This window comes from Schistocerca americana, chromosome 2 (genome assembly GCF_021461395.2).
Source record: "Schistocerca americana isolate TAMUIC-IGC-003095 chromosome 2, iqSchAmer2.1, whole genome shotgun sequence".
Classification (NCBI taxonomy): Eukaryota; Metazoa; Arthropoda; class Insecta; order Orthoptera; family Acrididae; genus Schistocerca; species Schistocerca americana.
This window is the reverse complement of record NC_060120.1, coordinates 624,324,200-624,348,136: the sequence shown is the minus strand read 5'-3', so window position 1 is coordinate 624,348,136 and position 23,937 is coordinate 624,324,200. Positions and strand designations below refer to the sequence as shown.

General features: G+C 43.2%; 1 protein-coding gene across 2 annotated transcripts in view; it reads left to right on the top strand.

Annotated features, from left to right (window-relative positions):
• The window catches only part of LOC124596376 (putative ATP-dependent RNA helicase TDRD12), a 470,123-nt gene that overhangs the window by 14,903 nt on the left and 431,283 nt on the right, over window positions 1-23,937 (top strand). For both annotated transcript variants that reach the window (XM_047135490.1, XM_047135489.1), the window contains exon 3: window positions 1,252-1,508. In XM_047135490.1, the coding sequence (XP_046991446.1) occupies window positions 1,252-1,508 (257 nt within the window). The remainder of the gene's footprint in view (window positions 1-1,251; window positions 1,509-23,937) is intronic.

Below are 23,937 nucleotides of genomic sequence, written 5' to 3'. Positions count from 1 at the left end.
AGCAAATATTGGTGGGGATCTGCCCTGTTATGTGTCTGTACTCTGGCCTAAACTTATAGGCTGGATGTTTTGGGGTGTCAAGAGTGACTGGCTTCTCCTTGTTTTATTCTTGAGGTCAGCCAGCCATGTCCATCTGCTATATTGTTTTAGCTCCTTATAGCACTTTTCTCCTATGTCGGTAATGTTTTACTCCTGACGCAATACTTCCTTCCGTGGTTCTGTGCGGGTACGCACATAGTTTTCCAACTTTTGTTACCTATGTTGTACGTGCTGTTTTATTTTCCTGTTTTGTGTATTTTATCAACACTCATCGCAATCTGTTTTTGCGCAGGTGCTAAAGATCTTGCTATCGTGTCCCCACACAAATATATCCATGTCTGTGTCCATGCCCATAGAAAGTAATTGATTTTTAGAATACTTAAGTTTGGATGTAGACTGATTAGGTCCTGCTTTTGTATGATTACATTAATTAATGACAGAATAGGTAACCTTCATTATTGATCTCAAATACGTGACGAAACTTATCACTGATTAAGAAATACTGTATGCTGGCGAAGTACAACTGTGATCAACAACTTGTACTCGAACAAAACTAGAACTACATTGACTTGACAGACACATGATATAAATAAACCCAGAACAATACCAGTTTACAAAGCTTTATTAAAATGTTGACATAAAAAGTTTTAATTAAGAATTAAAAGATCACTGATGTTCAGGTGCAGCATTATCCTTCACAAAATACGTAGATTTTTTTGACAGATCTTTGCCCAAAATTAGTTTTCTCTATAAAATTTAACATAATTCCAGTCTGTTGACAGTTAGTTACAAAGAACTTTAGATAACTTTTTGACTGCATTAATATTTTAATTGATAATCTTTTCATGTGATCTCGTACAGAGGCTAAATAATTTAGGGTAGTTGGTTTTTCTTGACTGAGGAACTGATGACCTTGTTGTTTGGTCCTGTAACACCCCATCTCCAACCAACCATCTATCCCTAATAGTTAAAGGAAATAAATCTCCATCCTCTCTAACACTTTGCACATCTTCTGTTTACTTCTGCTGTTAACTGGTTGCCTGCTTATCTCATTGAATATACTGCGTAAAACATTGGAAAGCTATTAGTAGAAGCCTGGTTTTTCATTTTTGTGTATGTAAACTTTACTCTTGGCATTACTCTTATTTCAGCAGTTTTTATTTTCATATTTGACTGCAACATTCTCTAGGATTTTTATATATTCTGCCACAGATGGTCGCAGTGCAGCATCCACTAACCCGCAGATGGCACAGAGGAACTGTGCTTAGACTCTCGAAGCTGGACCGAGGCTACATTTATCGTGTTTTTCTAGTAGATTATGGTATCTCTATAGATGTCAGAAATGGAGCAATTAAGGAACTTCCACGTGAAATGATGAGGTTAAAACCTCAGGCCTATCAAATTGAGTTGTATGGTGTTGTACCTACAACTGTGGATTTAGATTATAATGTGATGAAAATGAAACGAATGTAAGTATAATGTCACTATTTGATATGTAACTTATATTTGAAAGGTTTCTGAAGTAAACTGTATGTCAATAAGAAAAACAAAACTTATATTAGACATAGAGACACACACAATGTGGGTGACTACATTTTGGAACATTAAATCTTGCTCATTAAACAACTTTTACATTATCTGAGGTGAAGTGGTAGTGAGCTAGGAGATGAGGTGCTAACAGATGGAACACGTTGGCCAGACAATAACCTTGTTTCACAGTGGGCATTAAGTGCAGAAGTCCAAGGAAACAGAGAGAGAACACAGTGGCATGTTAATTAAAGTCCAACAGATCATTTTTCTGATCAGAGACACGAGGAACGAGGGAGGAGGAGTGAGAGAAAATCACTATGTGGACATAAGCAAGATAAGAAACTGGAAGAGGCACATGGCAATGTCCATGACTCAAGTGGAAACAGATAAGTAAAGGGCAAGACAATAAATAATTGATAGCTGTAGAGAAGAGTGAATAGAAAGTATTAGAATCAAACTGAGAACCAAGCTAGCATGTGGCAACTAACAATAGTGATATTAATCACTTACTGCACATCATATACAGGGTTATTACAAATGATTGAAGCGATTTTACAGCTCTACAATAACTTTATTATTTGAGATATTTTCACAATGCTTTGCACACACATACAAAAACTCAAAAAGTTTTTTTAGGCATTCACAAATGTTCGATATGTGCCCCTTTACTGATTCGGCAGACATCAAGCCGATAATCAAGTTTCTCCCACACTCGGCGCAGCATGTCCCCATCAATGAGTTCGAAAGCATCGTTGATGCGAGCTCGCGGTTATGGCATGTTTCTTGGTAGAGGAGGTTTAAACACTGAATCTTTCACATAACCCCACAGAAAGAAATCGCATGGGGTTAAGTCGGGAGAGCGTGGAGCCCATGACATGAATTGCTGATCATGATCTCCACCACGACCGATCCATCGGTTTTCCAATCTCCTGTTTAAGAAATGCCGAACATCATGATGGAAGTGCGGTGGAGCACCATCCTGTTGAAAGATGAAGTCGGCGCTGTCGGTCCTCAGTTGTGGCACGAGCCAATTTTCCATGTCCAGATACACGTGTCCTGTAACGTTTTTTTCGCAGAAGAAAAAGGGGCCGTAAACTTTAAACCGTGAGATTGCACAAAACACGTTAACTTTTGGTGAATTGCGAATTTGCTGCACGAATGCGCGAGGATTCTCTACCGCCCAGATTCGCACATTGTGTCTGTTCACTTCACCATTAAGAAAAAATGTTGCTTCATCACTGAAAACAAGTTTCGCACTGAACGCATCCTCTTCCATGAGCTGTTGCAACCGCGCCGAAAATTCAAAGCGTTTGACTTTGTCATCGGGTGTCAGGGCTTGTAGCAATTGTAAACGGTAAGGCTTCTGCTTTAGCCTTTTCCGCAAGATTTTCCAAACCGTTGGCTGTGGTACATTTAGCTCCCTGCTTGCTTTATTCGTCGACTTCTGCGGGCTACGCGTGAAACTTGCCCGCACGCGTTCAACCGTTTCTTCGCTCACTGCAGGCCGACCCATTGATTTCCCCTTACAGAGGCATCCAGAAGCTTTAAACTGCGCATACCATCGCCGAATGGAGTTAGCAGTTGGTGGATCTTTGTTGAACTTCGTCCTGAAGTGTCATTGCACTGTTATGACTGACTGATGTGAGTGCATTTCAAGCACGACATACGCTTTCTCAGCTCCTGTTGCCATTTTGTCTCACTGCGCTCTCGAGCGCTCTGGCGGCAGAAACCTGAAGTGCGGCTTCAGCCGAACAAATCTTTATGAGTTTTTCTACGTATCTGTAGTGTGTCGTGAGCATATGTCAATGAGTGGAGCTACATTTGTAATAGCCCTGTACTTCCCCTTGTAGCTAACTCCAGGGGGCTCACAGCTCTTTTGTGAGTACAGGATTGCCTATCACAGGGCCCTAACTTTTGCAGCATTACTTCCTTTCTGTGCTGCAAGCTTATATTTCCACTATACCTCTCCTGTCTGCCTCTCCATCTGATGGTTTTCTTGGTGCAAACCCTGCTTGGACCTGGTTTACAATTTGGTACTCGTTTTTCAACTTCCGGCCTTTTCTAAAAATGTTCATTAAGTAAACACATGGTCTCCATTGTTGGGTTTGATCTAACCACCAGTTTTCAAAATTCTCCAGAAGTGCAGATCATACAGGGAAGGTCACCTGGTGCAGTGTATGCTCCACCTGTGTGCCTTTCCATCTTTGCACCCTTCCCTTTAATGAAGTAATACATCCAAATCCCAGCACCGTAGCCATCGTGTTGTGGGGGAGGGGGGGGGGGGGTTGTCAAGTACCTCAACGATGGTAGTCACTGACTACGCAGGGGTCACACTGCTGGTGCCTGAGCTGAAACGTATGTGTCTTCATGACAGGCATGGGGTCTCTAAGAGATGGATTACTGGCCTGGTAGCCATTGCTGAGGCTGGGTGGTGCCCATGGGGAAAGCCCCCATTTGGAGTGGCTGGCACCATGGTGGATGAGCCACAAATGAAGCAGATGAGGTTATCTCTCGCTGGTAGCCATACATCACCAGCAGTCTCTGTGAAAGGAAAATCCTCTTTTAATGCAGAGTTAAGACCCTAAAATGTTCCCTTCCGTAGCTATGTCATGGGAGGAATGTAGGGCTAAGCAGCAAGTAGAGAAGTACTCCGCACAACACTTATTTTGCACAAGGACTGATGGTGATTCCTTCATGCCCACAAAGCTCTATTTCTCTGTGAAGAATTTAAGACAAATTTGGGGTGATGGTATACCGATGTGATCTGAAATTATATGTTCACACCCCACCCCATCCCATCCCACCCAACCCCACCCAACCCCACCCCACCCCACTCCACCCTACCCAACCCCTTCCCTTTTGGTGCTTCAAGTGTTTGAAATTCGGGCACATGTCTTTGGATTGAAAACGGCATCTGCAGGGATTGCATGTGAACACTCGTACCCCACGCCCCATTTGTGTGAGCTGTGGAAAATACAATTCTCCCTGCTCATGAGATTGTACTGTTTTCCAGAGAAAAGAGAAAATAAAGAATACAAGACTCTGGACAAACTAACTTACAAGAGGCCAAGAAAAAATACAAGCAGCTGCACCCAACATGTCGAACTGCATCATATACTACAGCTACTATGACTTCACCCCCTATGGTGATTGGTGATGGTACTTCCGCCCATTACACCTGCTGCAGTGGGCCCACAGTACTGCTCAAAACCCCCCTCCCCCCCCCCCCCCCCCCACCATGAATGGGAGCTCCCCTCTTGCTGCTTCTCCCACACCTACTTTGGGATCAGTGGGTTCCCACCCACCAGGGACATTGGTCCTCACCTTGCTTCACCTGCTCTTGCCAGGAAGGAATCCTTCGGAACACTTCCTTCCAAGGTTTCCACTGGTCTACAACCAGACACCAATCAGTGACTAAAGGAGCTGCAGGCTACTGGTCGCAGGGCTTCACAGTCATCATCTTTAGGTGAAAATGATTCAGAGAAGCCATCACAGTCATCAAAATTCTCTAAGGAGAGGAAAGAAAAGAAAAAGTTCTCCAAGAAGAATATTCCGGTGGCGCCCACACCACCAGATTTTACCGAGGTAGAGAGTCTGGCCCCCCAGGGGGCTCACGGTTGTTTCGTGAGTACGTGCGTGGCGAGCAAGAGGCCCAGAGCTATTGCAGCCTTCCTTCTTTCCAGAGCTGCATTTCCTTGCCCTTTCCCTCCTTTCCTCTCCTTGCTCCTTCCCCTTCGCCCACTCCTCTCTCTGTCTTGGTGTCCTTGCTTATGTTGGCCCTGCTATCCTCCTGGTTATGTTGGTTTTGCAATTTAGTTTTGTTGCGTAATCACCTCATCCTTTTGGCATTCCCTAGTCCCCCTCTGGGGTTTGACCTCCATTACTAAATTTCTCTTCCATAGTGTGAGCCATTTGGGGAAGAGCACCTTACCTAGTATCTCCGTCGTGTGCCCTCCTATTTCATTCCACCTTTTCTTTCATGTCGTTGTCTGATGCTAGGGTGCATAGCCTGCACGGTAGCCAGCCCGTGTGGTGGGGTCGCTATGTACCTTTTTGGTTGAGCCCCCTGAACCCACGGGGATCACACTTCTGATACATGAGCTGTGACCACCTCATGTAAGCCTAGAAGTGGTTGCTTGTCATCCTGGAGCATCGGAACTCCCGGCAATGGCTGCCGTGCCAGATGGCCCTTGCTGTGGCTGGGTGGCACCTGTGAGGAGAGCCCCTGATTGGAGTGGGTGGTATCAGGGCGGACGCTATGCAAATGAAACACATACGGGTCCAGAACTCTGGCCATTCTTCTGCAGCTGTCTCTCTGCCTGGCACTGATTCTTTTAGTACTGCTTCTCCTGCCCCTTCGGCCTTCCCTTCCATGGCTACCCCTGGGAGGAAGGTCAGGCCCGTCGGCTAGGGGCAAAACCTTTCCCCCGCTATCTGGTTTGCACCAGGACTGGTGGGGATACTTTCACCAATAACCAATACCAAACCTTTATTCTTTGTGGAACACATTGAAGAAAAGTTCGGTGAAGTGGACTCCCTGAGCAAGTTGCAGTCGCGTTCGTTGTTGATTAAAACTGCTTCAGCTGCCCAGTTTGCGGCCCTTTGTGCCTGTAACCATCTTGGCACAATTCCTGTGTCCATTACCCCCCACCTGTCTCTAAATGTGGTTCAAGGTGTGATTTTTCACAGGGACCTCATCCTTCAAACTGATGAGGAACTTCGGGACAATCTCGGACGGAGGTGTGTTCACTTTGTTCAGCGTGTTCAGAAGCGTCCAAAGGACAATCACATTGATACTGGTGCCTTTATCCTGACCTTTGAAGGGGTACCATTCCTGAGATAGTAAAGATTATAGTTTATTGATGTGATGTGAAGCCATACATCCCACGTCCTCTGAGGTGTTTTAAGTGCTTGCGTTTTGGACACATGTCTTTCCGCTGTTCGCAGGCCCCTCTCTGTGGTGTCTGTGGACATCCACTCCATGAGGGGAGTTCCTGTGTTCCCCCTCCTGCATGTGTTAATTGTCATGGCAATCATTCTCCATGTTCACCAGATTGCCCCGTATATAAGAAGAAAAAGGAGATACAGGAGTATAAGTCCCTTGATCGTTTAACCTACACTGAGGCGCGTAAGAAGTATGCACGTCTTCACCCTGTGTCCATGACATCTAGTTATGCTTCACCCCTCCCCCCCCCCCCCCCCCAGACCCCTCTTCTCCCCCCCTCCCCTGTGGCTCCCACACCTTCTCCTCCAGGCGCTGCTCCCCCTCCCCAGCTGGAGAAGTGTCCCACTTCTTCGGCGTCTGCCGATCAAGGGCGTCCCTTCCTGGAACCTTCCAGGCCAAAGGTCTGCTGCCACGCGACGACCGCGAGTACCACGGTCTTTCGGTCCCCAGGTCGCCCGATCTTGTTGCAGCTGTCTCCTTTATGCCACACAGCCCTCCTCGATCTCAAACAGAAAAGAAGAAGAAACATAAGTCCTGGGGCAACGAGCCTCTGGTGTCACCAGAGGTCCCATCCCTGGCTTACCAACCCCCTCCTTGTCGGTGACGGGTGGTGACCCGGCAGCATGACTGGCTTTAGCCTGTTCAACCCCCATTTGAATCATCGTTCAGTGGTTATCCAATGGAATTGTAATGGATATTACCGTCACCTTCCGGAGTTGAAATCCCTTATTTCGTCTTACTCTGCAGCTTGTGTGGTTCTACATTTTACTGATGATCACTCACCGACCCTCTGTGGGTTCCGTGTTTTCCGTCGAAATCGGGTCGGCCCCCTGTGGGCTTCTGGTGGCATTTGTACATTGGTCTGTACAGACGTTGCTAGCATGTGGATTCCTCTTCAAACTACATTGGAAGTGGTAGCTGTTAGGGTCCACCTGGACTCTGAGGTCACGGTTTGCAGTCTTTATCTCCCTCCTGACGGGACTCTTACACCTGCTGCCTTAACTGCCCTTCTTCAGCAACTTCCTCCTCCCTTCCTCCTTCTTGGGGATTTTAATGCTCATCATCCCTTATGGGGCAGTGCATTTCCATCTAGACGAGGTCTTCTCATAGACCAGTTTATTGCAGACCACGACTTGTGCCTTTTTAATGATAGCTCCCCTACTCATTTCAGTGCCGGTCAAGGTACCTTTTCTGCCCGTTGATCTTTCTCTTTCTTCTCCCTCCCTCCTCCTTTTATTACACTGGTCGCCACACGACGACCTTTGTGATAGTGACCATTTCCTGTTGATTCTCTCGCTCCCTTCCCGCTCCCCAATGGACTGGTGACCTCGTTGGTCTTTCCAATGCTCCGATTGGCCCCTATACACTGCACAGGTCATGTTTTCTCCCTCTTTGTTGGGTTGTATTGATGACATCCTACGTGATGCGATTGTTCGCGCTGCTAGCCTTACTGTACCGCTCTCATGTGGACCTTTTCGCCGCCAGCAAGTCCCATTGTGGAGTACGGCCATTGCCATAGCCATCCGTGATCGCCGTCGAGCTTTGCAACACCTTAAGAGGCACCCATCCATTGCCAACCTTATTACCTTTAAACGCCTTTGCGCTAAAGCCCGTTATTTAATCAAACAGAGCATACGGATATGTTGGGAACGCTATGTTTCTTCCCTCGGTTCTACTGTCCCTATGTCACGGGTATAGGCTACACTTTGCTCTCTCCAAGGGTGCCATTGGCAGTCCGCCCTCCCAGGCCTTCACCTTCCAGATGGCCTTTGTACGGACCTATTGATTCTTGCGGAACATCTTGCGACCCATTTTGCAACGGCATCAGCATCAGCCTCCTATCCGGCTGCTTTCCTTCACCGGAAACAGCGGGCCGAAGCTTCCGCCGTATGTTTTACCCCATGTCAGTCAGAATCTTACAATGAACCTTTTACTGAATGGGAATTTCTTTCCGCACTTTCTTCTTCTCATGATATGGCACCTGGTCTAGACTCCATTCATAACCAACTGCTTCAACATCTCAGTGCTCCACAACAGTAACATCTTCTCCGGGTGTTCAACCGTATTTGGCTCCAGGGTGACTTCCCTTCTCAGGGGACGGATAGCATCGTGGTACCTGTCCTTAGGCCTGGTATGAACCCCCTATTTGTTGAAAGCTATTGGCCAATTAGTCTGACAAATGTTGTTTGCAAGTTATTTGAATGGACAAATGTTGTTTGCAAGTTATTTGAATGGGTGGTAGCCTATAGGCTCAATTGGGTCCTCGAAATTCGGGATCTATTGTCCCCTTACCACTGTGGCTTCCGAGAGGGACGGTCTCCGATCGATCGTTTGCTTCGCTTAGGATCCACAGTTCGGCAAGCTTTTTCCCAGCATCACCATTCGGTTGCAGTATTTTTCGACCTTCGCAAGGCCTATGTCACGGCTTGGCACCATCACGTCTTTCTTACACTTCATCAGTGGGGTCTTCGGTGCCCACTCCCGATTTTTATCCTCCAGTTCCTGTTCCATCGGTCGTTCAGGGTTCAGGTTGGTACTGTTTTTAGTTCTCCACGGATCCAGGATACTGGCACCCTACAGGGTTCTGTATTGAGTTTATTTCTTTTCATCATTGCTATTGATTTGACTAGTGGCATCTGTCGGTCCTTTGGTCGCCCCTGCCCTGTATGTGGATGATTTCTGCATTTGGGTTAGTTCCTCTTCGATGGCCTCTGCAGAGCGGCAGCTCCAGGGAGCTATACGGCGTGCCTCTGTGTGGACCCTCTCACACGGGTTTCAATTCTCTTCTTTAAAATCGTGGGTGGTCCACTTCTGTCGCCGTACTATGATCCACCCCGATCCAGAGCTCTATCTCGATGCACGATGATTGCCTATGGTCCCACAGTTTCATCTCCTGGGTCTTCTTATCGACAACAAGCTCACTTGGCTGCCCCATATCCGACTTCTAAAGGTAGGATGTTTCCGTAAACTTAATGTTCTTCGCTTCCTTGCCCACACCTCTTGAGATGCGGACTGCTCCATCCTTCTCTGCCTTTATCGTGCTTTAGTTCTGTCTCGCTTGGGCTATGGTTGTCAAGTTAATGGTTCGGCTGCTCCTTCCACACTGCACTTTCTGGATCCAGTCCACCATCGTGGTATCCGTTTGGCCACCGGTGCCTTCCCTACTAGCCCTGTTGATGGTCTCCTGGTTGAAGCTGGGATCACCCCCCTTTCTGTTCGGTGGACCCAGCTTCTGGTGTCTTATGCAATCGCTGTCTGTTCCTCTCCCACTCATCCTTCCTGTTCTATCCTGTTCCCAGACCATGGATGTCGCCCACCTGATTCCCGCCCTCAGGCGGGTTTACCTGTTGGGCTCCGCCTTGCGTCTCTTCGCTGTGATTTTCAGCTTCCTTCTTTGTCCTGTCTTCCATGCTCCCTCCGCACCACCTCCCCTTGGTTAGTTCCTCGTCCCCAAATTCGGATGGATCTCCACCGAGGTCCGAAAGATTCCATCCGCCCGAAGGTGTTCCATTCCTTTTTCTGCCGAATTTTATGGGAGTTTCGGGATGCTATTGTTTTTTACACCAATGGCTCTAAATCTGGTGATCGTGTCAGATATGCCTTCACGTCCTCTATTGGCACAGAAAATCATCTGCTGCGATCTACATGGGGTTTTTTTTACTGCGGAATTGATGGCAATTTCCCAGGACCTTACCGTTATTAAACAGTCCCAACACAACTTCCTTATGTTATGTATGGACTCAATGAGTGGCCTTCTGGCTATTGACTGGTGTTTTTTGCACCATCGCTTGGTCTTGGCCATCCATGACCATCTCGCCGATTTTCACCGTGCTGCTTATTCCGTCGACTTCCTTTGGGTCCCTGGCCGTGTGGGTATCCCAGGCAATGAAATGAGCTTGCTGATCGTTTGGCTGGGGGAGCAGTCACTCCCCCCCCCCCCCCCCCCCCCCCCCCCCCCTTCCGTTCTCTGTAACCCCACCTGCAGCGGATTTACGGCTTCACATCAAATCCCACGTCGCACAATCATGGGCCAACTCTTGGGAGCCTACCTCCCTGTCTAATAAACTTCGTGCGATTAAGGTGACACCAGGCCCGTGGTGTTCTTCCTTTCACCTCTCCCGAAAGGACTCGACCACACTGTCGTCTCCGCATCAGCCATACCAGGCTGACCTATGGTTTTCTTTTGCATAATGAGCCACCCCCACTTTGTGGTTGTGGAGGCTTCCAGTCAGTAGCCCACATTTTGGTGGAATGCCCTCTTCTTTTGGCTCTGCATATTAAGTACAGACTGCTCTGCACTTTACCTTTAATGTTGGTTGACGATTCCCGGATAGTCGAACAGGTTCTTAGTTTCCTCCGGGAAAGTGGTTTCTATTCTCAGTTTTAAGGTTTTTAGTCTCACTCTGGTGTTGGGGCAGGGCGGTGAGCGTTGGGTTACCTCCCACTGTAAGCTGTTTTTGGAGGTTCCCGACTCCCCTCCCTGGCCAAGATCCTCTTTTCTTCCTCTTTTACTCTGTTTCTATCATTTTTTAGTATTGGTTAGTCTCCTTTTCCCATAAGCACTTCTACATTCTAGCGGTTGAACGCTTTTAAGTCGCAAGTGGTCTTGCCTCTACTGCTTCAGAGGTGGGATATTTTCTGCCTCTATGGTAGCGTTGGGGTCGCTCTCTTGCTGTATTACCTCATTTTGTTTTTACCGTTGACGACATGACTGCACTTTTAGCCTTTTCCCTTTTATCGTTCTGACTTTTTTGAGATGTCACACTATCTGAATGGACCACATTTGCAACAAGGGACTGATGACCTTGCTGTTTGGTCCCTTCAGCCCCAATCAACCAACCAACCAATCAGAGATTCCGGCGGCCCCTGAGGCTCCAGTGTGCACCACACAACAGAACCCGAAACCTATGTGTAGTAATGCAATAACCCCTCAGCTAGCAGCAGCTGGTGACACCGGGCCATAACCTGTCTCCTTAGGCCCTTTACAACCTGACAGAACGTCAACAACATTATTCTCCAATTTAATTGTAATAGGTTTATTCCACGACTTGGCTGAACTATGACATCTTGTAAGCAGTTCCCCTGCCTTCTGCATTGCCGTTCAGGAGACTTGGTTTCCAGCAATGCAGACCCTGGACCTTTGTGGGTACAGGGGATATTATAAGAATCATGCTACCTGTGACAGGGTGTCGGGTGGAGTTTGCAAATATGTTCTGGACACTCTGTATAGTGAACTTGTGCCTCTGAATATACCTTAGGAGGCTGTGGCTGTTCGGATAAGGGCATTTCAAGATGATATCATCTGCAGCGTTTACCTCTCTCCCGATGGTGAAGTCTCTATGAACAAATTGTTTGCATTGGTATCTCAGCTACCCTCACCTTTCCTAATCTTGGGTTATTTCAATGCTCATAATCTTTTTTGGACTAGTATTTGGGAGGAAGATGATTCAAATCCACATCTGCCCAATCTAATTTAGGTTTTCCGTGATTTCTGTAAATCGCTTCAGGCAAATGCCAGTATGGTTCCTTTGAAAGGGCATGGTTGACTTCCTTCCTAATCTGATGGGACTAGTGACCTCACTGGTTGGTCCCCTTCCCCAAATCAACCAACCAACCAATCCTTTTTGGGGTGGAACTATGATCACTGGCTGCAATTAAAGGACTTGAAAACTTACTGGCAAAACTTAGCCTTTGCCTCTGGAATACTGGTGCCCCCACACACTTCACTGTGGTGCACAGAAATTTCTCTGTCATTTACCTTTCATCTGCAGCCTTTGTCTTTCCCCATCCATACACTGGAGAGTCTACAATGACCTGTGTGTCTGTGACCAGTTCCTGATTGTCCTTTCCCTCCCTCAGAGAGATGGACTCTCAACAGTGCTGACTGTGGTGCTTTCGCCTCGGGTATCGCCCTTGCAGGGTGTATATGTGGACAAGGAAAAAAAACTTCCCGGATTTCCCGGTTAAAAATACACTTTCTCCCGGATGAAAATACATTTTTTCCGTGTTAAGTAACAGTATACTTTTCCTCAGAACTGTAAAACTTATCAATCCTTTATATGGTTGTGGTTTTATACACCCGCTTAGAATTTCCCGGCACTTTAGAAAACGAAACTCAGGGGAAAAAACACGTTTTGGAAAGATGTCTGATATGTAGCAAAATGTACACTGCATATTTTTGTATTACGAAAGTATAAATTCAAATTCCACCAAACACCGCATGTTACTTTCTGGATTGAAATCGAGATTGCAATGCGCTTTTGTAAGCCAGTCGTAGCTCATGTCAAGCGTTCTCTGCAGCCAATGACAGCGGATATTCAGAGCATAGGATATGTGATGTTGTCAGCTAATAGCAACATCACTGTTAAGTTGTGAGACCACACAAATAGGAAAAGGTAATGGTTTAAATTACTATAATAGTGTTGCTACAAGAAAAGAAAAGCTTTCACGTATAATAATGGTCTCTAAGATTAATAAGCCGCAAGAGAAGCTAAGCTTTCAGACATAATGTTGATCTTTTTTGCGCGTGTTACGCTTTAAGATACATGACACAAATGTGCCAGTAAAATTTTTAAAAACGACTTAAATGTTTGATCTTCTGGGCTCGAAAATATTCTAAATGGTCGTCCTCAAAGATTTGATTTTTGAATGAGAGTCAAACATTCTGTGATTTAAGAAATTCATTGGACAGTCATGCACAGAGTTCATCTTGTGTGAAAGGAAATTTACTTTACTTGAAAATAACGCTTTTGGAACAACCATTCAGAATATTTTCCCGCGACCTGTTACAAATGGATTTGTTTCAGCAGTTGCACCAGATGACAGGCGTCGCCGCACTTGGGCAGCTATGATGATGCAGGAAGCCAGTATGTTCGTACGTGTAAACATTAAAAGATCTTACGTTATGTCATAAAAGAAACAAGACATTAGAGGATACTCCAAGAGCATGGGAATTTTGTGAACCATACTAAAATGCATAATTCGGCTTAAAGTGCACATTCGTATGTCCAGAATCAGATGCCAATTTTCTTGGAGTACCAGTACCATCTCATGTTTGGTTCTTTATTACGGCATAATACCATACGTGCTAGAAGATGAAAATGTGAACTTGAAATGCAGCGAACAGGTGAAACTAGCCAATAGTGTGGAATTAAACACTTTGTTTCAATTAAATTGGCCTCAGCAGAAGAGATTAACAAAAGTCAAATTTCTTTAACAAACCGACAAAAATAACTTCATTGTTCTGCAAGGCGATGATCGCTTGACTGTCAGAAAGGTGGAAACAAAATAAAATCTGAAACTAATAATATATTTTAGCTTTCTGTAATTATGTGAATGTATTTTAATTCACTTGATAGCTCCCGGCCACAGAAATCCATTTTGTTTTCATTGTACATGAGAGCAATAAACGAAGAGGAAACAACAAAATCACTTCACGTAAACACAGGTCACATGGAGACTACCAGCTCCCCACTACAACTCAGACTGCTCTGTGCATCAGGTCCGGATCTACGATATTTCCGAACTGGGACAATATTATATAGTGGCGCTCCCCCTCCCTCGAGCGTTTGAGATAAATTTAAAAAATCGACTTTTCAAAAATATCTTCATTTTGTAGCGCATATCTTTCTGAAGAGTCTGATACATAAAACATATATGAGGGAACGTAAGACATGTTATTTGGCCTTAAAGTGTGCCGGAGTGCAGTGCCAAGCCTCTTCACACAGCATTCTTCCATCGGACGTCTCGGCATATCGCTCTGTGGAATTCTAACATGTAGTATTTTGTAATGAGTGCAATCGACCTATATTCCGGCCAGTGGAAATTAAAATGTCCTGTGGTGCCTCTCCTACTCCTAGTCGGTCGGTTTGACATCCTGCCCCTCTTAAAAAAATCTCTCAATTAATACTAGATGGGATTATTCGTAATTGGCAGAACAAGAACTCTTCAGAAAATTTGCAGTCTTTACTGCCTATTAGCTAATAACTTGTTGTTTTGTGTGGCATAAAATTAAATATATGATACATAAAATGAGCAAAGACAAGAGAGAAGCAAGACAGTACACATTTCTTCAGCCCAAAAGGCCTAGCTTTTTTTTCTCTCTAATCTTGCCACAGCTTTATATGGTGTACTTTCCTTTCTGGGAAAGAATCTATTACCTTATCAAAGTTCGTCAATGTTTTGCTATATGAAAAAACGAAATGTCGTTGTCTAATACTAGAAAAGCTGTTAATACAAATAAGTACCTAAGACTGGTGTGGTTTCTCGATCTGATTACGTGTATTTTGTCACTGTCTGTATCAAATGCCTATTAGGCCTACTATAAGCAAAAAGTTTTATGTTAGGAAATAGTTTCATATGTCATTCATACTCTCTAGCTTCTGAAGCATGAGATCGAAAAGTGGTAGTACGAAATTTTTATATAAATTTGGAATCGTCATATTCTTCTGTAACTTGTGTGAGTCGGCATTTCTTCTCATTCCTCGTTCTAACAATCTTGTCATCACTAATTCTGTAACTATTCCTGCCAGTGTCAACATTTATTCTCTGGTTAACTTCACTAACCCTGCCACAATCGCCGGTGTAGTTATTCCGCATTTATTCTCCGGTTAGGCGTTATTACGTGTACGTACAACGTGTTTTCCGTGCTACTCCAAGAATAGAACTTCAGCGGCTGCCAGCCTTCCAGCATTATTCGCTCAGCTTGTATAGACCCGTCCCCTTTTGTCTGTCGGAAAGCTTATCTCTAGATGCGACGGGGATTCCTCTGGCAGAGACATCACGTACACTATGCACGCATTCAAAAATCAATTTACGATTCATTCACAAATCAATTTACGATTCATTCAGAAATCAACTTAGAATTTGATCAAAAATATTCAAAAATCAACAGCAATGCATTCAAAATCGTGTGAGTAATCGATAGACCAACGTGCACTGGATGCTTGGTGCTTTGTGAACAGCACTCACAGCTATTAGGGACATTCTTCCACCTACTCAGTTATAGTTGCCTATCACTATCAGTTAATATCCTTTAACTGAACAACACACCAGATTAATCTCAGGCTGTTCTGTCAATTAGGCACATAAAATAGCATGTCAGACAACATTTTGTTTGTGGTGATAATCTGGATATCATGTGAGAGACATGTTGCGCTGTCTTGAATGTATACAAATTTCAAAAACAGATTTGAAAATATTTTAAGAAACGTGAGGAAAGGCACCTGATGACAAGAGAAAAGTATTTGGATGGAAAGGCTAGTAGTGAAGAAGAATGGAAAGGAAAGAGGATGGTGTCAGGATGGGAAAAGAAATGAAATTAAACATAAAATAGAGATTGCTTTGTTGTAAAGCATGTAGTTAAAACAGACAGAAAAAAATGGCTAAATTTTCATTATGGATTAATACGAGGGTGGTTTGAAAAGTTCTTGGAATCACCAGAGAGGTCACCACTAGTGCAATGAGTTGTTCACATGATATTCATTGGACTGTTGCCTGTACAAATGTGCCACATCAGTGTTCTTTGAAGAGAGGTGTGGCGGTGACGTGGCTCGGTTTTTGTTCCCACATAGTGATTTGCGAAGATGGAGAAAATCGAGATTCGAGCAGTGATTAAGTACTTTGTAAAGAAAGGAATGAAAGCAAAGGACATTCATGCCGATTTTCAGAATACACTGGGGTACTCTGCTCCTTCATATTCAACTGTTGCCAAGTGGGCAAATGAATTTAAATTTGGTCGGGAGAACTTAAATTATGGTCGGCCAAGATGTGTCATTATTCCAGAAATCATTGCAAAAGTGCACAAAATGGTCACGGATGATCGCCAATTGAAAGTGCATGAAATTGCTCACGCTTGCCAGATGTCATCTGAAGGGATATATTACATTTTAACTGAAGAATTAAAAATGAAAAAAATTATCTGCAAGGTGGGTGCTGCGACTGTTGAAGCTGGATCAAAAGCGCATGACGATGGACATATCGGAATAATAGTCAAAATATCCACGGGTGTGCTGCCGGTCTATAGTGTCCAACGGGCACAATATTTCGGCGATCATACATGTCGCCATCATCAGGTGAACTGACGGACTGAGCTCCTGTGAACGTGCCGGCACGGAGATCCGTACGCTATGGCTGCTCAGAGGGAACTGGGTTCGGTCGCGGCGGCGACCGATTTAAATACCCTCCGCCCGCGGCGCGCTCCCTCCGCCATCCGCGCCCCGCGCCATGGTCGCGCGGTGGAACAGATTGCGACGGCGTCTGAGATGACGTCTGAGTGATGGCTCTGTCCGCCGTGGTCGTCACAACTGTACGTTTGCTCGATTTACTCTTGATTAACCCGATCGCTGGTTCCCAAGCCTTGCTAAGATTATAGCCACAGTCACGGTTTATGAGGTCGTCATTGGTGCGAATTTCGATGGCCTCTCTAACAATGCTGTCCCAGTATCTCGACGTCTGTACCAGAATCCTCGTGCGGTCATATTCCATGGCGTGATTTTCCGACAAACAATGTTCAGCGACCGCCGACTTGCTCGGATACATCAGACGAGTGTGCCTCTGGTGTTCACGGCATCGATCCTCGACGGTACGCATCGTCTGACCAATATACGACTTGCCACACTGACACGGAATCTGGTACACGCCGGCCTTCCTCAAACCGAGGTCATCTTTGGCGCTCCCCACCAGTGCACGAGTTTTATTTGGAGGATAATGGGTTCCCGCACACGTGTTGTCGCCATGGCAGAATTACATGAACTAAGTATGAATTGTTGCCACACCTGCCTTATTCCCCTGATGTGGCTCCGTCAGACTTCCATCTCTTGCCAGAACTGAAAATTTTTCTTGGTGAACGAAGATTCACTTCAAATGAAGAATTGATAGCCAGAGTTTACAGCTATTTTGCAAGCCTGGAGGAAACCTTTTTGAGATGGGATCAAGGCACTGGAACATCATTGGCCCAAGTGCATTAATCTACAATAAGACTACATTGAAAAATAAAAAAAGGTTCAGTGATGTAAGTACTTTTTTTCTACTCCATTTCAAGAACTTATAGGGAGCTGAAAGAGATGGATTGATACAGAAGAATGACATTTTCAGTTCATGAATCATGAATCAGAACTCCGATGGTATTGTCATACAATTATTATTTCCTTCTGTTAGCCTGCCCTCTTCCTTATGTTGACCTCATAGTGAACGTGTGTCTTCCTCTATGAAACACTATTGCATACAGCAGCACCTGCATTTGTTTTCAGCATTTGTGTAAAATGCTCCAGTCTGCCCTTTATTTATGTGGCAGATGACTCCTTCTGTCATAAAATATATCCACGGATTATACACCATTTGAATGGAGCTTGCTTGTCTAGAGCCTCCCCCATATCATGTTTTTAGGGCACTTCCATCTTAGTGCATAATCTAATATAGTAATTTATCCATCCAGAAACCATTTTTACAATGATTTACAATTCATCGGCCCAGTACAAGGGGAAAAAACGTAAGAACCTAGCAGGTTCGCAGGAGAGCTTCTGTAAAGTTGGAAGGTAGGAGACGAGGTACTGGCAGAAGTAAAGCTGTGAGTACCGGGCGTGAGTCATGCTTCGGTAGCTCAGTTGGTAGAGCACTTGCCCGCGAAAGGCAAAGGTCCCGAGTTCGAGTCTCGGTTGGGCACACAGTTTTAATCTGCCAGGAAGTTTCATACCAGCGCACACTCCGCTGCAGAGTGAAAGTCTCATTCTGGAAGATTAAGGCTGTTTATCACTGTGTGAAAATGTGTATTAAATAGACCAATTTCTGTTGTTTAGAAAGAACAAATGCAATACAAATAACAGGGCCTCTTTTTTACAGTAGTTATATTGTAAACAGTGATATTTATTTTGTGTGGTACAGATTGAATTCGAGAGATGAACTTGCTGTGGAATTAGTTGCCATTAAGACCATCTTATTCAAATTTCAAAACTTCTTCCAATCTGCAGAGATGATATTCCTGACAGCTTCTCTTGTGAGTGCTTTGACTGCAGAGAGGGTAAATTTATTATTATTTCTGCCAATGTAAACTTTAATTTGGGCCCATATTAACTGTGTTGGGTTGAAATGGCAGTGGTAAGGTGGTAGCCTAATGACTTTATGTCTATGTTTCTTTGTCAGTTCATCGAATTCGTATAGAGAGAACTGTGGCTTAGAGGGAGTTTTTTTTCCCCCATAAGTGCCACCTTTTTAAGGTCATCACTTACATCAACATTATGGCACTGAAACCAGTTAATGATTTCCTTCTTCTGGTTTGCCATGGTAGGTGCATTGTCAACCTCAACTGAATGGTAAGGAGCATTACCTAGAACTATTGTTGATGGTTATTCAAGATTTGGTATTAGTGGATCTTTGAATAATTTTGTAAATGTAAAGTGGTTTGTTTCTTCTTGAGAATCTCCGGTTTTCTTTGATTTAAAAAGCAGGGGGCTATTTGTGAGAAAACCTGGCAACATGAAGAAGAATAAGTCTGCCCCTCTTGCTGGAAGGCAATCTGATTGTTTCTTTAGTTGTGTTGTCTGTCCAGCCCTCCTTCACAATGTGACCAGAACTGACCCATGTTTCGTCAAATCACACTACTTTGTTGATGTTTATGCTATGAATATCACTTAAAAATCGAAATTGCCATGCAGCTATATTATCTCCCTCCATCAGTAGCTTGCGGCCACAGAAATCTCCATAGTAAAAGCATAGGTTGTGCAAAACTGTGGATGAGGGTATAACACTGCTTTGAAAAGCTTTGTTTCTTTAAGTGTCACCAGTAACTTCCTGAGTGTTGGATGTTCCTTCCTGCTCTAATCATCATAAACATGATGATGAATCGCATCCCCTGCAAATGAGTCGATGTTGGTAATACATCCATACAACATTTTTTCCCCCAGGAGTAAGTTTTGATGATTTTTCAGTTTCTTTTTATTTGTTGAACATTTCCTTCCCAATCTTCACAGTGGTGTTTTTGTTTCTATTCAGAGCTGCAGCAGTTCTGTTGATTACTTTGTCCACACAGCGCAGTGGACCCCCATAAGCTTCTCACTCCCAAAGCAAGCATGTAAAACTCAAACCATTTCTCTCAACTGCGCTCCTATGGCAATTCCTTGGCGAATCACACAGGACAGCAAACTGTCTGCAGTTGAAAATCAGTGCAAGCAGGAAGTGTTGTGGTGTGGAATGAAGGTTTGACAGTTCGTGGGTTTGCTGCAGGTAGTGTGGTATTGGCAGAAAGTGGCCTGAGCCTGTTGCATAGAATTCTTATGTAATACTATTCTTTATTCTTACAGCTCATTTCTGTAAATTGAAAATTGTCCATGTTTTGTGCATTTGTGCAAGTAATCCTGTAGCTTTGAATTGAGTGTACATATAACAGCATGTCACCACAATTTACTGCCTGTTAAATATTGATAATTAATAGGACCCTAAGGATGTAACTTGCTATGAAAGGCATAACATACTGAGGACATTCTCTTTGGCAGTATCTTTGTTGATTCCATGTCAGTTGATAACCAATATTCATCCCTAAAATATTTGTATTTACTATACAGTCTATAGATTTATCATTTATATGTAATGTGACAGAATTGCTTCCCTTTTTGAGTCAATGTTTGTGCTGTTTGTTTTTTGTATGTTTAGTTTTAATTTACTATATTCTGCTCAGTGGTTAATATCCTTAAAAATTTAATTTACCTTCTCTACTACGATTGTGGTGTTTTATTAAAGTTACTATAATATTGGTGTCATCACAAAAATGCATTCTTCTCCATGCACCGTATTTTCTGCAAAGTCACTGTTATTTATTAACATTATAATTTGTCTTAATATACTACCTGAAGGAATACCTATGTTAATATGTGCAGGGTATGGTAATTGTTTCACTAAAATAAAGGATTACCAGATTATAAATCATGTATTGTGCACAAAAAGTTTACATTTCATAACAACTGATAACGTATGTGATCACTGACAAGTACATTAGATTTACTTGTTAAAAGAACAGTTCATTTGATAAGTGAGCCACGTTTTTATTTTACAAATGTTTAAAGTATGGAGTTTTTCCAGATTTGCTCAAAATTTCAAAAGTTATCCCCATATACAAGAGGGGTGATGAACTACTACTCCAGAACTATCGACCAGTTTCTATTGTGCCACTATTCTCAAAAATATTTGAATCATTCTTGTACATTCAATTAAGTAATTACTTTGAAAAATATGCCCTTTTGCACAACAGTGAGTATGTGTATGGATTTCAGCCAGGTAAAATCATCACTGCAGCTGCTCTAGAAATTGTTGACCAGACTTTAACTGCTTTCGAAATTAAGATGATGGTGTCACCTGTATTATGTGATTTAAGTAAATCTTTCAACTGCATTCCTTTTAACATATTACTAACAAAATCGGAGTATTATGGTCTACAGAAATCTACATTGGGAGTAATCTCTTCCTACCTGACTAACAAGAGACAGTTTGTCTCAATTAAAAATAGACAATCCCCCTTAATAGAAGTTAGCACAGGTGTACCACAGGGCTCGGTCCTTGGCCCCTTCTTTTTCACTGTGGCTATCAATGAGCTGCCCCATTGTGTATCATAGTCTGTAATCCGCTAAGGTGATGATACAATTTTACTTTCTTCGCATCATGATGTCCCAAGCCTTAATAAGATCTCGCAAGAAACTGTCGACTCTGCATTGAACTGGTTTGCAGCCAGTAAACTTGTCTGTGATCCATATTAAACTCAAAAGCATGTGTTAGGATTGATTAAGGAGGTAGAAAATAAATGTGTCAAACTTTTAGGAATAAATATTGATGCCAAACCCAGTTGGGAAGAACATATCAATCAAATATGTAAAAAGATCTCACGAGTGTCCTCCTCATATGGAAACTGAGAGATATGGTTTGTAATAATCATCTCCGTATGGCATATTTTGGACTCTCTCTGTCTCTCATCTCATATGGCCTTCTCTTATGAGGACATTCTCCTCATATCAGCAACATTTTAAAAGTCCAAAAAAAAGTTTTCCGCATATTATGCAAGGCTGGTTCTAAAGAGCACTGTCACCTCTTTTTATCAGGCTTAAGCTGCCAACAGTTGTGAAGCTGTACGTCTATGCGTCTGCACTCTGTCAAGAACAGCATTAAAGAATGTGTTTAAGGAAAACAATACACCAACATGACACCAGAAATAAGGCAAACATTGACATTCCAAGACACAGGCTAGCTATAACAGGAAACTCTCATAAAATAAAGACCCTCAAAATTTTTAACAAGCTGCCTCTTACTGCTCAATCTCTGCCATTCAAAAAATTCAAAACAAAATTGTATGACTTGCTGACAAAAAACCGATATTACGAAATGAAAGAGCCCTGCGAAATGGGCACTATTGACATTAATATTCAGGATTATAGCTGTATATAGGATAGTTAATCTGTACGTGGATTGTAAAGGTTAATTGTAATAATTTAAGTTCATCTCTAACTCAATATTATTAAGATATTACCTAATATTATTAAGAAAGCCTATTTTACTGTATGTGGTCAATGACAATGAAAGATTCTGACGTATGATTACTGACCAGCACATTAGATTTATGTGAAGTCTTTTACATTGCCATTTCAAATGTTATTTTGCAAAGAATAAACAATTCAGTTTTTTTAACTGAATAATTAATGCAAGGTTTTATGACAATGAGATGGGGATCTCCCTGTGTGTTTCGGCTGTTGAGGACAGCTCAGTGTCAGATGGCTTCACACTACTATGTATTATCTGTTCGTGGAGCAGAATTTAACTGCAGACTGGACTGAAACTTTGAGTCCACACTTTTCATTTACACTGCTTGACATTGCTGAGATATTACTTACAGATATTTACAATCTGCGTAGAAAGTAACTTCTTATAACACATGTAACAACAACATGCTTACTGCTTGTTAGCGAGATTCTGAAACAAAATCTTTCAGCTGAATGAATTATAATACTCTTAATGCATTTTAGTGCTTAGTGTGAGACAGAAACTGTAAACTGTATAAGCATTTTTCAATGGAGAAATTGCTGAAGTAGGCATGTTGAAGTAGAAGAAAAGTGATAGAGCATAGAAATAAAACTGGAAAAATAGGAAGTGGAAATGAAATAAATTAAGGCTCAGCTTCCTATTTTTAACAGTTGATGTACGCACAGAAAATCTATCTAACCTGTTAAATAGTCTGTAAGATGGAAACAGAAGAGGACAATATGAAGATGAGAAGTGAGATATGATACTGCGTGAAAAATTTGACAAAGCACTGAAAGACTTAAGTGAAAACAAGGCCCCGGGAGAAGACAACATTCCATTAGAGCTCCTGAAAGCCTTGGGAAAGCCAACCATGACAAAAGTCTTCCATCTGATGAGCAAGATGTATGAGGCAGGTGAAGTACCCTCAGACTTCAAGAAGAATGTGCAAGCTGTACAACTTTGCTTCCGCCATTTTTTCCCCAGCATTTGAGTCTTTAATGAAACTAATTGGGTACACAGCTATCATTCAAAGTATTTTCCATCCCTGGCCACTACTTTCTCTCATCTTTCAGGCAGTGTACGAATCGCACGTCAAAAAAATTGTTCATCTTTTGAAGTGATCCATGGATTGATCCAATTTGTGACTTCTTCATGAGATTGGAAGTGTTGGTCAGCCAGGCCATGCGCCAGTGATCTAAACAGGTGATAGTCAGAGGTAGCAATGTCAGGAGAATATGGCGGGTGGGGTAGGACTTCCCATTTTAATGTTTCCAAGTACATGTTGACCCCTTTTGCAACGTGGGGTCGAGCGTTGTCGTGCTGCAAAATCACTTTATCTTGCCTCTAAATTTATTGTGTCCATTTGCCTTTTAATGCTCTACTCAGACGCTTGCGTTTGATAATGAGCACATGTGATTGTTTGACTTGGTTTTAACACCTCATAGTAAAAGACGCCGAGCTGGTCCCACTAAATGCAGAGCATGGTCTTACAGCCGTGAATATTCGGTTTGGCCGTTGACGTGGAAGCATGTCCGGGATATCTCCATTGATTTTTTGCGTTTAGGGTCATTGTAATGAACCCATTTTTTGTCCCCGGTCACAATGCAATGCAGAAATCCCTTTCATTCTTGCCTCTGAAGCAACAGTTTGCAAATGCTGTTCAACTTCTCTTGGTTTCAGCTCACACAGGAGCCAAGTTCCTTCTTTCTGAATCATGCCCATGGTCTTGAGACATTTTGAAATGGCTTGCTGTGTCACTCCTACTAATTGTGCCAATTCTTCTTGAATTTGACGCGAGTCTTCACTCAGCATTGTCTCCAATTCTGCATATTCGGAAACATTCTCTCTTCCACCACTATGCCGGTCTACGGCGTTAAAAATCACCATTGTTGAAGCGTTGAAACCACTCACTGCACATTATTTAACTA